The following is a 16463-nucleotide window of genomic DNA, read 5'->3' on the forward strand; positions in this document are numbered from 1 at the left end:
TAAGTTGGCACAACTAATCTTTCCTGATCTGTCTTATTCTCTGGCAGACCCGTTGCATATGAGGTGTGTTAAGAAGCTAAGTTACGATGCCATCTACAGTACGGAGTTGCAACAAGACAAGCTATATTCACAGACACAGATGTTTTGAAAGTCTATAATGATGCCTGCTGCAAAAGAAGCTGTCCCGAAGTCAGTCGCAAAGGATGCCGCGGGGATTGTGCCTCTATCGCCGCAAAGTTTGAAAAGTGCAGAAAGTTTGCCAGAGACGACCCTAGAACTAAAGGGCTCTGTGATTTCCTCATGGAAATGATAAATGATGGTGCTGTACGACCAGCCCTTTACCTTTGTTGAAAATATTGTCTTTGGTCAGGACAAATCTACAGGTATACTTTGTCAAATCAAACATTGAGTCTTAATACCGCTTTCTTACCTAACTACAGTTGAACACAATATAAAAAAATAATAGATATAAAAAAGTTATCGGTCTTGAGAAAAAGGAAGTTATCAGTATTGGCTTGGAAAAAATAATTGCTCATCCTTCATAAATGAATAAATGTCACCAAATCATACTTATTATTTATTGAGCTTATTGTTGATGTACTAACATACGTACACCATGGGTTTTTCAGCATATGTGGCTTCATGACTAGAGCACAGTTATGCAGCAGCATTGTGTGTTATGGACAAAGACAACGATAAATAACTCTGCGGGGCGGATTTGTCCGCCGTCTGTGTTATCCAAACAAATCTTCGAGCACGATGGGGAGGGGCAACGAGAGACACATGGAATGTGTAAGTATGAGGGGAATATGGATTTACTACCAACTGTGTCATGCAGTTGTTGACGGCCGCCATGCTGCGAGCCTCAGTTTGCCATCAAGGTGTGGTGCTGTCACCCAGAGATTTCTTCATTTTCTCACACTCTATCTAATGTCTGTCTACCTTTGCCTGAACGAGAAACCATCATTTACGATCAAGTAGAACACTATCGCCAGCCATAATAATATGCATACATGTACACTGTGCACATTTAAATACAAATATGTTCATTCAGACCGCTACTATCACTGATCTGATGCATGTCTGTCTGAGTCTTTTGACTGAAAACCACTCCTGAATCGACTCCTTTATATTAATGCACACGCACCCACACATCAGACCTAAATGGGCTCTACCATGACGTAGAACTGCACGATTAATCGACATCAATTCAACATCAAGGTTTTAATTAGTGTGATAAGTAACCGCAAAAGTAAAAGGTTTTTTTTTTTCCCATTTAAGTGACAGAAATGTTCACCGATCAGAATTGTTGAGCCTTGCATCTTTGTCTCCTGGCCTATCAATAGTGTTTAAGGAGACAGCATGTTAGTTTTTATCGGTTCTTTCTTCAGTCTCACAGCATGAGACAAAACTGTGGCTGGCCGCCTTTAGCGAGGGTGTATAGTGAATAAAGGCCTAAACACCCTGTGATCTAAATGAATCACTACTGATGATGTGTCCAAAATTATGTCAAAAAGTGACATCCCCACACCCTCCCAACCCTTATTTACCACAAAGATGACACTCTCACGTACGTATTTGCCTGTGGAAAGGAAATGTCTTATCCTGTTTCATAATCTTGCATATTGTTCTAATGTGTGGCACCTTGAGCCAAGAATATGTTGATTGACAGTTTAAAAGTAACATATCTTCTTTCACTTGTTAGTTTCGCAGTTTTATGCATTGATATGTATAAAATATAAAAACCGCAAATCGAATTGCAATCGCAATTTTGGAGAGAAAAATCTCAAGTTTTTGCTCAAAATCGTGCTGCCCTACCATTACACATGCACCACACCTCTACACTCCCTCCTGTCCAACACACACAAAAAACGGTTATTTTATTAATTGCTTGTATTCCAACACGTGACTTCCTCCAGGAAGAGAAAACCAGTGGTGGTCAACGAAGCTAAGATGGCTGTTGTACAGAAAGCAGCGTGCAAACTATCTGAGTACAAAAGAGGCTTAAATCTTCCTGCAAAAAAGCAGATACGAACAAAAAAATTCTAAACCATGCAATGGAATAGATCCCTACACTTAATCAAAAAAAAGATTTGATGAGTGATATCAAGGATTGTACGTCGGTCGCGTTCTCAGACATATCAAATGATTGTGCTCCAGACGCCATTCAACTTGGAAAAGCATGGAGGTGTAAAACTTCTTTGTGTGTGACTGGTTCAAGGAAATTGGTATCAAGACTCTCTCGGATAAATATGCATCGTTTTTGCTCAGGTAAAGTTGCATTTCATGATTTAACTTTGCGTCTACTGATGTTTATTGTTGTTGCAAGCGCCGTCTACGAGTAGCGTGTTTTTTTCTGTCTTAATCAAGATATAACTATAGATGCAAACATTGTGTATGTGCTGAAAGCTTCATTTATGATAGCTGCCTTAGGTAAAAGTGTTTTGCTGAGATTTCCTTTCTTTTATTTAGACTCGCCAAGTTGGTGCTTTTCGAAACACCCGTAGCAAACGTTTTTAAGAAATAAAAATAATATCAAGATAATAGTTAAATGGGAAATAATAAACGATAAAAGTATATCAAACAAACCTTTAACAAAGTGATCACTGCAAACTCATGCATTCTTCGACTCTGCTCCCTTGGACTGGAGTGTATGCTGCTTTTCAAATTGTTTCGTAAAATCTTGCACTATTCCTCCCTTTTTAATGATCTCTCAAAGAACTTTGAAGAAAGGTTTATCCTTTTGGCGATTTGAACGGTTCATACAGCCCAAAACAACACAAGCATAGGGCATTTTTTCTAAGAGAAAGGCTAAATGGCACCATAATTTTCCCCTAGAGGGAGGGGGTTACCCACATATGCGGTCCTCTCCAAGGTTTCTCATAGTCATTCACGTCGACGTCCCACTGGGGTGAGTTTTTCCTTGCCCTTATGTGGGCTCTGTGCCGAGGATGTCGTTGTGGCTTGTGCAGCCCTTTGAGACACTTGTGATTTAGGGCTATATAGATAAACATTGATTGATGATTGATTGAATGACCTAGTGCCCATTGAAAAGAGAGCTCGCTTGACTATAAGGTGAGTATTTTCTTGGGCCGGACGTTACGTCAGTAATATTCAAGCAATACCACTGAAAATGCTTTTTGATGGGCTCCCTGATGTTTACGCCACAAGAAGTAAACTGAAAGGATTTTCTTATTTGGGTGATGTTTGGTGGGCCAAATAATACAGTCCAGATGAAGCCTGCAGACCACCTATTTATTGCTCCTGAGCTATCTGATAATGTGGAACAATATGTCCATTTAAAGAACCTTTTCTATTTACCGTATTTTTCGGAGTATAAGTCGCACCGGAGTGTAAGTCGCACCTGCCGAAAATGCATAATAAAGAAGGAAAAAAATATATATAAGTCACATTTTTTGGGGAAATTTATTTGATAAAACCCAACACCAAGAACAGACATTAGAAAGGCAATTTAAAATAAATAAAGAATAGTGAACAACAGGCTGAATAAGAGTACCTTATATCAGTGGTCCCCAACCACCGGGCCGCGACTGATTGGTACCGGGCCGCACAAGAAATAAAAAAAAACATTAAAAAAATAATAATAATTGTTTTTTCATTTTTTTAATTAAATCAACATAAAAAACACAATATCTACATTATATATCAATATAGATCAATACAGTCTGCAGGGATACAGTCCGTAAGCACACATGATTGTATTTCTTTATGAAAAAAAAAAAAAAAACATTTAAAAATCGATTATTGTCCAGCCCTACTCTGAGGTTGTACTAAATCCATTCCCCAAAGCAGTTATTTTCCCCTTATATATACTTGAACTAATCTGTCCCAGCCTCAAGCTGCTGCCATCAAACCATCAAAAAAGTTTTGCGTAACATCTTAACATTTTTAACTGTCATTAGAGAGTAGAAATTAAATTAACCAATGTTAATATTAATACAGAATTGGCAACCTCATGAGCATTCACATTTTGAGTTTACTTACATCTCAGTTTTTGCAAATGTACCAAACAAAACTTCCAGTGAGCGCATGTGGCATTCAAAACTATCAACAGAACAAGGCCTAAAGTTATGGAAAAGGCTGAAGCAGCAACATAACTGTGATTGTAAGATGTATGGCAGACTACGCTCCATCCTGCAAGCCTGTGCAGCACATTCACACCATAGCAGTGTGCATGCATGTGTTTTTGTTAGGCTGCTTGCCAGGTGCTTCATCTTTACCTGTCATGCTGATAGTTGCAGGTACAGACAAGTTGCCAGGGCCACTGAGTTTATGTAAAATAAACTATAACTGGTTCAATGGAGGATGCAGCTATTTGAAAGAAAAGCTTACACACAAAAGGCAGGATGAGGTACAGTACCTCGGTTTACGTCACATTTCGTATGGTTAAAGGTTTGAAGGAAATGTTCACCAAAATCTTGCCCTGATTTTCGTACACTGTCTTGGTTATTGTATTTACAAACATTGTGCTGAACAAATTAGTCTGTTCGTCCATTTATCATTCCGCAGAATCGAGTGCCCGGAAACAAAGAGTCCCACGCGTTGGACTCAGCTTTTTATTGGGCACGCCTTCAAAATAACCCACCATTAGGTCAAACAAAGTTTGATAAATACTATTGAATTCAAGAAACAACTCGTAGCAAAGTACGATAGTGGCGCCTGCATGGCAGATCTGGCCAGGATATACTCCTCCCTATCCATCGTCATTGCCAACAAGTCTTTTTGATCCAGTTCATCTGCAAAATAACCTAACTTGGGGCCAAATAACATTTTCAGTGCCAGCACTTTTATAAAGAAAGCGGAAAATAACTATATTCAATAAAGCACTTGTAGCAAAGTATGAATGTACCTTTCCGGTGAAGGTAAAAGTTTAAAGAGGACCTATAATGATTTTAATCTACATACTTCCTTGTGGTATAGATCAGAGGTGTCCAAACTACGGCCCACCGGCAATGGGCGGCCCACCAGCGTCTTCAATTTGGCCCATGAGATGTCATGAGTTTACTAAGGAATATGGCCGCAGGAAGATTTTGATTCATATTAAAAGTCAATTTATAGAGAGCTGCTTTGTAGCCATCATGTGGACAACATGAGTAATTCATGTAGATGAAAATTTGTCATGCTTTAAATGAAAACAAGCGCAGCCTTTACTTTTATGACCCAAGGCAAACAACCTTCCCTAGTGCAAAAAAAAAAAAATGGAACCAACATAAAATGCCAAAAGACATGGTTACACATAACACAATATAACACCATTTGTGGATACTATAAAAAAAACGTCCATGCACCATAAACAAATTCAGAATGACACTCATTTAGATCCATTACAAAGCATGATGGGAAAAATGCAAAATACTATCTCCACCCTTATGTTTATTTGGCACATTTTAGCTGCTTGATATTCTGATTGATTACAAAACTTTAAGGAGGTTGTCACAGGACTATACAAGTTACGAGTCCAACGTTCACATACTCTTAATATCTAATTATAACATTTATCAATTATGTATCCATTATCCATCCATCCGTCCGTCCATTTTCTACCGCTTTTCCCTCTCGGGGTCCCGAGGGGTGTTGGAGCCTATCCCACCTGCACTCAGGCGGAAGGCGTGCTACACCCTGGACAAGTCCCCACCTCATCGCAGGGCCACCACAGATAGACAAACAACATTCACACTCACATTAACACACTAGGGCCAAGTTAGTGTTGCCAATCAACCTATCCCCAGGTGCATGTCTTTGGAGGTGGTCGGAAGCCAGAGTGCCCGGAGGGAACCCACGCAGTCATGCAAACTCCACACATGTTACTCAACATGCAGTCCCAGGGCAAAACGTTTGGACACCCCTGGTCTAGATAAAATGTTTCGGATATGCTTTGGTGTAAATTTTGCTCCACAGTCACATTTTGAAGTAGTTTTTTTAGTTTATGTGCAGGATGTTCATTTGTGGAGGTGTTAAGAGATTGTAAATGAAACCACACCCCGCTTTCTCCAAAATAGCAAAATTAATCTTTTGAAAATCTACACTTTTTAAATATATATCCTGTTCCTCAAAACAAGTCGTAATGTTGCCGTCTTTTTTTCTCAGAGCTCAGCGGCTAATCCAATTTCATAGTGGCCAGAGTGTTGTGGACAAATACATTTTATCATATCTTTATCTTATTGTATCTTATTTATTTTAGGGGTGTCCCGGTACAACTTTTTTTACTTCTGATACTGATAATGGAGCCTTGAGTAGTGGGCGAAACCGATGTTAATCAATACGATAATAGTAGGAATCACGGTATGTACTTTTATTGTTTTGTAGTGTCAAATGTTGGAAAGGGTATAATCAAGAGAAATGTTTCAAAAAAAGAACAATGGTAGTAGATATAAAATACCAACCTAATGGCACAAAAGTACATTTTTTTATTTTGTAGTGTTTAATGTTAAAAAAAGGTTTGATGAAGTGAAATTCGTCAGAGAACAAAGAATGGTAGATATGAAAATACTCACCTTATAGTCAATTTAGTAATTAACTTATTATAAAAAATGTTGGCCACACCTACAAGTCACAAAAATTCATTAAATTAAGGGTATTAAAAAACCTGACACGTTTGTTACTGGATATTTTCTAATATGCTTCTGCCTTTTGATATGTAAGCAACCACAATTATTTGACACTTGTTTATATTGACAAATGTTCTGTTTTAGACTGAAATATCATTCCCTTTGGGACACTTATTAAGTAGATCTAGTGCATAGTGTGTGTGTTATTATGTGTTTAGCTGTGGTCAAGCTGCTAGCTCCTAGAAGCATATCGCCTACCATGTTTACCTTTTGTAAATGACTTGACCAAAATACAAGAAAAGACCAACCTTGTGTGTTTACTGAAGGACATTTAGATGTTAACTGGCTGTCCAGCATTGCACAAGTAAACACTTGCACAAGTAAACACTTTTGGCATTGTTTAACACAACTATCCAGCCGTGTAACAACATTTATGAGTCAGAAAAGAGGAAAATCATTCTAAATCCCCTTTAAATGTTAATTTATCAATTTAATTTGTCATGTATATGTACCGGTATTCTGCATCATCTTCTACAGGAGAAACTAGAATTACTCTCTATAAAAATAATGTTTCATGTAATATATCGGGGTGTCTGGAACGGATTACCGATAATTGGATTAACATTATTTCTTGTGGGGGAAAAAATGGCTTCAGATCTTGTACGGATTGGTTTTGGAACTGGTTTTTAATGAAAACTAGGGCTGCACACAAAAAAAAAATCACATCCGAATCATGATTCATATTCATCCTGATTTTAAATTGATTCATAATTTTAAGAAATCAATTTAAAAAATAAACAAAATTTTTACAAATATATTTTATTTATTTATTTATAAGAATCTGTTTTTTAAGACACATGTTTACGCCTCCATGCAACCAGAAGGAGCTTTTTTTAACCTGTTAGCTGTTTTGAAAAAATGTTATTATAATTTTTATACCAAATAATACATTGCGAGAATCAATTTGAATGGAGAATCGTGTTGAATCGATTTTGAATGGAATCGTCACCCCAGAAATCGGAATCAAATCGTTGGGTGCCCAATGATTCACACCCCTCGTGCCAATTTATGCTCTGCCTGAAACTGGCTAGAACTTAAAAAGAGTTGACTGCATGTTTTTTCCAGCTAGATTAGGGCTCAATTTGAATACCCTTCCTTTGCCCTTGTTTTTGCCCTGCCTCCTTGGTGTGCTGTTTTCACGTTATTCAAGAGGCGTTCGAAATATCCATCAGGTAGGGGGAAAGGGCGAAGTACCTCCCTCGAAGAGAGGTGAGCTCGCAGACCTAATTAGGGCTGGGCAATTATATGATTGTGATTGTTGATCGCGATTAATTTGAGTTTGATCACTGTGATCAGCTGTTAACATTTTTCTACTGCACTTTAATGTTGGTCATTATGGTGGTAGTTGGATAGCCAAGTGTTTTCTGAGGTAATACTTGGTGAAAAATGGTTGAGAACCACTGCTCTACACTGATTAAATGATATGTGCACAACATTGCTTTGCTAAACCACTCGGGTGCCAAGATATAATCCGACCTGTCAAATATGAACACAGATGAAAAGATCAGTTTAATCTCCAAAAAGCAGGTCTACTGGCCAAGGATCAAAAAAAGGATGCACGCAGAGACCAAATTTCTGCAAGACTCATGAGGGCTGGATGCAGGTACAATCAGGGTATAAGAAAAGCAGCAAAAAACACAATTTTGCAGCCTTTGGGACAGAATTATGGGGTGTAAAAGAGTGAGACACTGTTTCCAGTAGAGTCTAAGGCCCCGTTTACACTAAGGTTATCCAGGGTAAATCCCACGCGACCTAATGTGCATGCACGGAAAATGCGCACATCATAGTCACATCTAGTGTTGCTTTGTGGGCAAGTTCTTAAATGTAACTTATCTGAACAATATCCAGTGTTGCGGCATTTCAATTAACTGGAATCCAGTGTGCTGTGGGGCCCTATTGTAGTGAATCACACCTGAGCCATCATAAATTCATCAAATCTTTATTAGACACGTAAACAATGTGATAAAGTACATTTTACATCAATCAAACTATGGATCTAGATATCGGGTCACGACACTCACTCTTTTGCCTTCACCTTCATTGTCCATTTCTTTTTGGGGACTTTATATACTCTGGACCTAGATGTTGAGTCCGCGACATACATGGCGGACAATAACTGATACAGTCTGCTTTGCCAGTCCAAAAGCATTTGCCGTTTTCTATAGTCTTCCCTCGACGACCAGGTAATACAAAGCACACGCTACCTTTCTTATCACATCCACGGGAGCTTGCATTCTCGATGACTCTCCTTCGATAAATGGGCGAAGTTTTTCGGTAAGTAGAATCACAGCTGACCCGGACATTCGAAAGTTCTCTTGCCGTCTGAGAAGTGTTGTATCCGAAATGGCTGCAATCGCTTTCTCTTAAGGTATTCATGTGTGATTTCTACAAGTGTCTGTTCAGACGGAAGGAGAAACACGGCATGTCTGGATGACTCGCCTCCATATTTCCAGTGGTTAGCTCCGCTTTATTATGAAGCTGGCGCGTTCTTTCTGACATCACTTCCTGTGTGGGGCACGGTCTTTCTGACTTCACTTCCTCTCCGAACACAGTTTGTAAACGATCAATGAGTCCGTACAAAGCTAAGAAATACACGGCACACTTACCCTTGTAAAAAATTATCCGAGGAGGAGGACCTTAAACCAGTGTTTTTCAACCACTGTGCCATGAGATACAGTCTGTTGTGCCGTGGGAGATAATGTAATTTCACCTAATTGGGTTAAAACATTTTTTTGCAAACCAGTAATTACAATCCGCAAATAATGTGCCGTTGTTGAGTGTCTGTGCTGTCTACAGCTCGGCAGAGTAACCATGAAATACTCTTCCATATCAGTAGGTGGCAGCAGGTAGCTAATTGCTATGTAGATGTCGGGAACATGGTTTGTCATGATTACAATATGAAGATGACAGCGGGAGGTAATGTGCAGGTAAAAGGGTATCTAATGCTTAAAACAAAAATAAACAAAAAGTTGAGTGCCCCGGGATGGCTATGCAGAACGAAACTAAAACTGAACTGGTTGCAAAGTAAACAAAAACAGAATGCTGGACGACAGCAAAGACTTGCAGCGTGTGGAGCAGACGGCGTCCACAAAGTACATCCGAACATGATATGACAATCAACCACGTCCACACAAAAAAAGATAGCAACACCTTAAATGTTCTTGATTGCTAAAACAAAGCAGGTGCAGGGAATAGCGCTCAAAGGAAAACATGAAACTGCAACAGGAAAACACCAACAAAACAGGAAAAGCCACCAAATTAGGAGCGCAAGACAAGAACTAAAGGAAAACACCAAAAACCTCCAAATAAGTCAGGGCGTGATGTAACAGTTTGTGACAGTACACCTACTTTGAGACAAGAGCTATAGTGATGCATGGTTGGTTATGGTTTAAATTCATATCCAACAATTGCGACAACGACTTTTTATTGTCTACTGAGTTTCATTTTTTTATGATTTCTGCTGGTGGTGTGCCTCCGGATATTTTCAATGAAAAAAATGTGCTTTGGCTCAAAAAAGGTTGAAAAACACTGCCTTAAACGATAGTTTAGTGGGGCTGAAACGGGGCTTAGGCTAAACAATTATTTGTTTAAGGGGTTATCCGGCTTAGTGTAGACAAAGGCCCCGTTTACACAGGGTAAATCACACCTAACCTTATCCGTGTCCACACACAACAATGCCCCCGTTTAAGACCCCCGACCCCCTCCGTCCGCCGGCCCAACGTGACCTACTACTCATGCAAGAAAGAAAAAAAAAGCGTCCATCTGCCCTCCAGTAGATGACTTTACTTCACTGTGATGTTATTTAAAAGAGTTATATTGTATACAGTTTGCTGTGCATTTTACATTTGTTTGCTGTGTTTTGTGTGCAAGTTTATACATTAAAATGTATCTCCTTTGAACAATATCCAGTGTTGTGGTATTTCAACCAACTAGAATCCAGTGTGTCTGTTGTAGTGAATCACACCTGGGACATCATAAATTAATCAAATCTTTATTGGACACGTAAACAATGTGATAAAGAACATTTTACAACAATTACAATAATTAATCTAGACAGAGAATACCCAAAGTATTGTTGTTGTGGGTTGACTCCGCCGTTGGGGTATTCTTTCGTGAGATATGGCGTCAGGGGATAAGCTGGGTTACCCCAAAGAAAAACTGGGAGCGGATCTTCATCTTCCAGCAGTTGTTTGGGACACGAAAGGATGGTTCCATCTTTCAGGTGTGCGCTAATAGCGGAGTTAGCGAAGATGCGGGCATCATGCACGCTGCCTGGCCATTTCACAGTGTTAGAATAATTGTATCTAAGTTATCACAAGACTTTGTGTTTCAATGAGTTTGCGGCGAGCAGACAAAAGCTGTCTTTAATCCTACCAAGCAGATGGCTTGTAAAACTCCACTGTGTAGGATGGGAAGCAACATGAAGGTGTTCTGTTTCTTTGATGTATCGTAATCAACAGAAAGATTTTGTTTCGACCCGAGAACTACAAAGCGGAGAGAAAGCAGGATCTGCCAAGTTCCAGGCACCTCTTCTTTGAACTGTTTTACGACCTTTTCTTTGAACTGTTGTAATCAAAGGCAATGGCTGTTTACGACCCCCGTCCCTTTAGAAACAGCTGTTGCCATGTAATTAGGGAAAGTCCAAATAAAAGAGGAGGCGTACAATCTTTCGGCAGAGCGTGTTGGAACACTGTGCAAGGGTACAGGTGTATGCGCTCTCCTCAATTGAGCCAAATTTAATTCTGTCTCTGTTTAATTCCTTGCTTCTTGTCTTGTTTAATAGATGTCATCAGTGTTTGAACCTGACATACAGTCACATCCATAAAGCAATATTTGTAGTCACCCACTGCCTATCACGATCACATCCACGGGAGGAAGAGACAACGTTTTTCGGTAAATAGACTCACAGCTGACCCGGACATTTGAAAGTTCTCTTGCCGTCTGAGAAGTGTTGTATACTAACTACAATCACCCGTTGCCTTTTCTTAAGGTATTGATTTGTGGTTTCCAAAAGCGCCTGTACATGTAGAAGAAGGAGAAACACTGGGATGTCTGGATGATCCGCCTACATCTTTGTTATGAAACCGCCTGCGGCGCGTTCTTTCTTATGTCTTTTCCCGTGTGGAGCGCAGGCTTTCTGGCGTCACTTCTTGTGTGGGCGCGGTCTTTCTGGCGTCACTTCCTCTCTGAACTCACTTTGTAAACGATCAATGAGTCCCTACAAAGCTAAGTGCCGGAGATTCAAGAATTACACGGCTGACTTACCCGTAAAAAAAATTGTCCGATGAGAGGCACCTTAAACGATGGTTTAGTGTGGCTGAAACTGGGCAATTATTTTGACTCGGGGGGCCAAATTTTGAGAAATAAATGTGTCTGGGGGCCGGAATATCTATTTTTAGGAACAAAACCTCACTATAATGTCTGATTGAACAAAACAAAACTTTATAACAGACCACCTTAAAAAACGGAATGGAATTTTAGGTTTTTTTACTGAATGACACACCCAGAATGTACATGAAAATAAAGAATGTAGGATTTACAATATTAACTATGACCGATAAAACACTGAATATTGACAACATACGAACGTCACACCCCCTCTCAATCGACATATTTTACAATCAAGCAAAACGCTAAAAAAAAAATGCAACAAACACAGCGAAATATGAACGCGAAGAGTAAAAAAAAACAAAAACACCTACAATGTGATATATTTGATATGCCACTAAGCTTTAGAACTTTGTTGTAAAACTCTCTCCTTCTGCGTCTGTTCCTGACACCCGCATTTTAGGCTGGCCGCTCTGGAAACACTCTGTGGAAACGCTCTGTGGAAACACTCCCCACCCACACTGCTTGGTGCCTCGTCTGAGCTACTGTGACTTACATTACCATAGTAACTTATTAGATTACCATAGTAACTATGGTAATCTACTCAGTGGCCTAGTGGTTAGAGTGTCCGCCCCGAGATCGGTAGGTTGTGAGTTCGAACCCCGGCCGAGTCATACCAAAGACTATAAAAATGGGACCCATTACCTCCCTGCTTGGCACTCAGCATCAAGGGTTGGAATTGGGGGTTAAATCACCAAAAATGATTCCCGGGCGCAGCCACTGCTGCTGCCCACTGCTCCCCTCACCTCCCAGGGGGTGATCAAGAGTGATGGGTCAAATGCAGAGAATAATTTCGCCACACCTAGTGTGTGTGACAATCATTGGTACTTTAACTTTTTAACTTTAAATATTACATGCTATCGTGATACGACATTACATATATACTGTACATACAGTGTCTGTACCGAGGATGTCGTTGTGGCTTGTAAAGCCCTTTGAGACACTTGTGATTTAGGGCTATATAAATAAACATTGATTGATTGATTGATTGATACAGCATGTGTATAAATAGGTGTTGGAGGTTTTCGGATATTATTTTAGAGAGCTTTATAAGCGAAATACATTTCATCCCCATTACCGCCATTCTTAGCTGCCTCTTACTAGCAGTTTTTTACTATTCAGGATGCAAAGGGTCAAATGCAGAGGACAAATTTCACCACACCCAGTGTGTGTGTGACAATCATTGGTACTTTAACTTTTTAACTTTAAATATTACATGCTATTGTGATACGACATTACATATATACTGTACATACAGCATGTGTATAAATAGGTGTTGGAGGTTTTCGGATATTATTTTAGAGAGCTTTATAAGCGAAATACATTTCATCCCCATTACCGCCATTCTTAGCTGCCTCTTACTAGCAGTTTTTTACTATTCAGGATGCACAGGGTCAAATGCAGAGGACAAATTTCACCACACCCAGTGTGTGTGTGACAATCATTGGTACTTTATCTTTTTAACTTTAAATATTACATGCTATCGTGATACGACATTACATATATACTGTACATACAGCATGTGTATTAATAGGTGTTGGAGGTTTTCGGATATTATTTTAGAGAGCTTTATAAGCGAAATACATTTCATCCCCATTACCGCCATTCTTAGCTGCCTCTTACTAGCAGTTTTTTACTATTCAGGATGCACAGGATCAAATGCAGAGGACAAATTTCACCACACTCAGTGTGTGTGTGACAATCATTGGTACTTTAACTTTAACTAATTAGATTACCATTGTAACTAGTATATCATGCAGATTCCAACCATTGAAATACTTTGTATAGTTCAGTGGTTCTTAACCTTGTTGGAGGTACCGAACCACACCAGTTTCATATGCGCATTCACCGAACCCTTCTTTAGTGAAAAATTCAAAAAAAAAATGTTTTCAAATTCAAGACAAAGTTATATGTTTTTGGTAACACTTTAGTATGGGGAACATATTCTAAGTAACAAAGACTTAATTTAGAGTTATTTGGTTAGGGTTAGAGGGTTAGGGCCAGGGTTAGAGGGTTAGGGTTATAATAAGGCCATTAATAAGTACTTAATAATGATTGGTTAAGACCCAATATGTTACTAATTTGCATGTTAATAAGCAACTAATTAATGGTGAATATGTTCCCCATACTAAAGTGTTACCATGTTTTTTTACTGGTGCACAAAATGAACCGTGCATGAACATCACCTTGTTCAAAGAACAAAACCAACACAGTGCATAAACTCACAACAAATTACACACCTGCAAATCAGTCTGACTTCTGCTGTTGCCGTATCCGTAATACGCCGATAGGGAGAAGTTTTTATTTACACGATGAGTCGGGTGTGTTTTGACCTCCGCTGAACCCCTGAGCCCGACTCACCGAACCCCTAGGGTTCGTTAGAACCCAGGTTAATAACCACTGGTATAGTTCAAGACTTACGGTCATTAGAAAACATCACTGCACATCATAATAGCAGCTACACTTTCCATCTTAAAGATCTAAAAAATATATTTGGGAATGTCCGGCGGGGGCTTAATTTGCCCAGATGTGGTTTAAGGGGTTAAACGACTTAGTGTAGACATGGCCATGGCCTAAAGATGTGGCAGGAAAAGAGGGGGAGGGACAGAGTAGTGGGGGTAATGAGAGAAGATCCGAACTGAATGGAACTTTTTATGGACAGCCCACCCTGTCTACTCCTCTCCAGGGTCTAAGCCCGACACACACACATCCAATTAATACATGCATTCATTACATATTGAAGACAGTTAACCAGGCACAAAACAATAAGAAACATGTCAACAAGGACATTGCAGATGTTGAAAACACACCTGGACAAGCACAGCAGTGACGTCACACTTGATCTTACTTTACTGTCATTTTATCACTCTGACAAGATAAGTGTGTTGTTCTGCGACGACTCGTATTAATAAGTGTTGCAAACGACACTCACCACAGAGCTATGCGCTCCTTCGGGTAGCGGAGGCGTTCGACGGCTCCCAGGAAGAGCGGCAAAGAGTGCGCGGAGTTGCGGCAGATGAGTGCGAGCACGACCCGCGGGGAGAGAAGCGGAGACTCCGGGCTCCAGCGCTCCTCGGGGAAGTAACCCCAGCTCCGGCCCGGGAAGAGGACGAACAGCAGGGCGGGTAGCAGCGAGCTGACGCGGGGCATGGCAGGGGGAGACGCTGGGTGACGCGGCGGACAGGCGAGGACACGGAGGACCATATGGTAGGTCGACTACACTCCAGCTGTTGTGTTATGCCGATAATGGCGACATGGCGGAGGGGTTGACTATATTAAAGGGGAACAATAGGGGGGCGTTCCAATGGCGTTCAGCCGTCCAAAAAATGTGCCGTTCGGTTATGTTGGAATATTAAAATCACGTGGTAATTAATTTCGAGTTGGGTTTGTTAAAATTGTATTTTAACAATAGTACAGTATTTCCATGTGTTGCGTGTCGCACTGTGCCGTGCCCTTTAAGAGGAGCTCATACAGGAAGTAGCTAGATCACAATGTGGGCGTGTCCTAATAACTCATCCTCAGGCCTGTTACATTGCTCTCATTGAGTTTTTAGTTTAGTTTAGTTTAGTCTTTATTTGAAGGGACAATGCATTGTTGATTGATTGAAACTTTTATTAGTAGATTGCACAGTACAGTAAATATTACTGTGTTCGGGTGTTACCACTAAATGGTAACACCCGAATAAGTTTTTCAACTTGTCCACGTTAATCAATTCATGGTCAAATTCATGCACAGTCATTAAAGGCCTACTGAAAGCCACAACTACCGACCACGCAGTCTGATAGTTTATATATCAATGATGAAATCTTAACATTGCAACACATGCCAATACGGCCGGGTTAACTTATAAAGTGACATTTTAAAATTCCCGGGAAATATCCGGCTGAAACATTGCGGTATGATGACGTATGCGCGTGACGAAGTCCGAGTAACGGAAGTTATGGTACCCCGTAGAATCCTATACAAAAAGCTCTGTTTTCATTTCATAATTCCACAGTATTCTGGACATCTTTTGCAATTTTTTTAATGAAAAATGAAGGCTGCAAAGAAGACAGTTGTAGGTGGGATCAGTGTATTAGCAGCGGACTACAGCAACACAACCAGGAGGACTTTGTTGGAGCGCTAGCTGCGCTAGCCGCGCTAGCCGCCGACTTCACCTTGACTTCCTACGTCTCCGGGCCGCCAAACGCATCGGGTGAAGTCCTTCGTCCTTCTGCCGATCGCTGGAACGCAGGTGAGCACGGGTGTTGATGAGCAAATGAGGGCTGGCTGGCGTAGGTGGAGAGCTAATGTTTTTAGCATAGCTCTGTGCAGTCCGGTTGCTAAGTTAGCTTCAATGGCGTCGTTAGCACAGCATTGTTAACTTTCGCCAGCCTGGAAAGCATTAACCGTGTATTTACATGTCCACGGTTTAATAGTATTGTTGATTTTCTATCTATACTTCCA

At 40.2% G+C, this 16463-nt stretch overlaps 1 protein-coding gene across 1 annotated transcript in view; it reads right to left on the reverse strand.

The window, feature by feature from the left end:
* LOC133639644 (procollagen galactosyltransferase 1-like) overlaps nt 1-15451 on the reverse strand; it is a 51033-nt gene extending 35582 nt beyond the window's left edge. The window contains exon 1 of the mRNA XM_062033134.1: nt 14950-15451. Within this exon, the coding sequence (XP_061889118.1) occupies nt 14950-15221 (272 nt within the window). The 5' untranslated portion in view covers nt 15222-15451. The remainder of the gene's footprint in view (nt 1-14949) is intronic.
* Between the last annotated feature and the right edge of the window lie 1012 nt (nt 15452-16463).

Source organism: Entelurus aequoreus, linkage group LG22 (assembly GCF_033978785.1).
Source record: "Entelurus aequoreus isolate RoL-2023_Sb linkage group LG22, RoL_Eaeq_v1.1, whole genome shotgun sequence".
NCBI lineage: Eukaryota > Metazoa > Chordata > Actinopteri > Syngnathiformes > Syngnathidae > Entelurus > Entelurus aequoreus.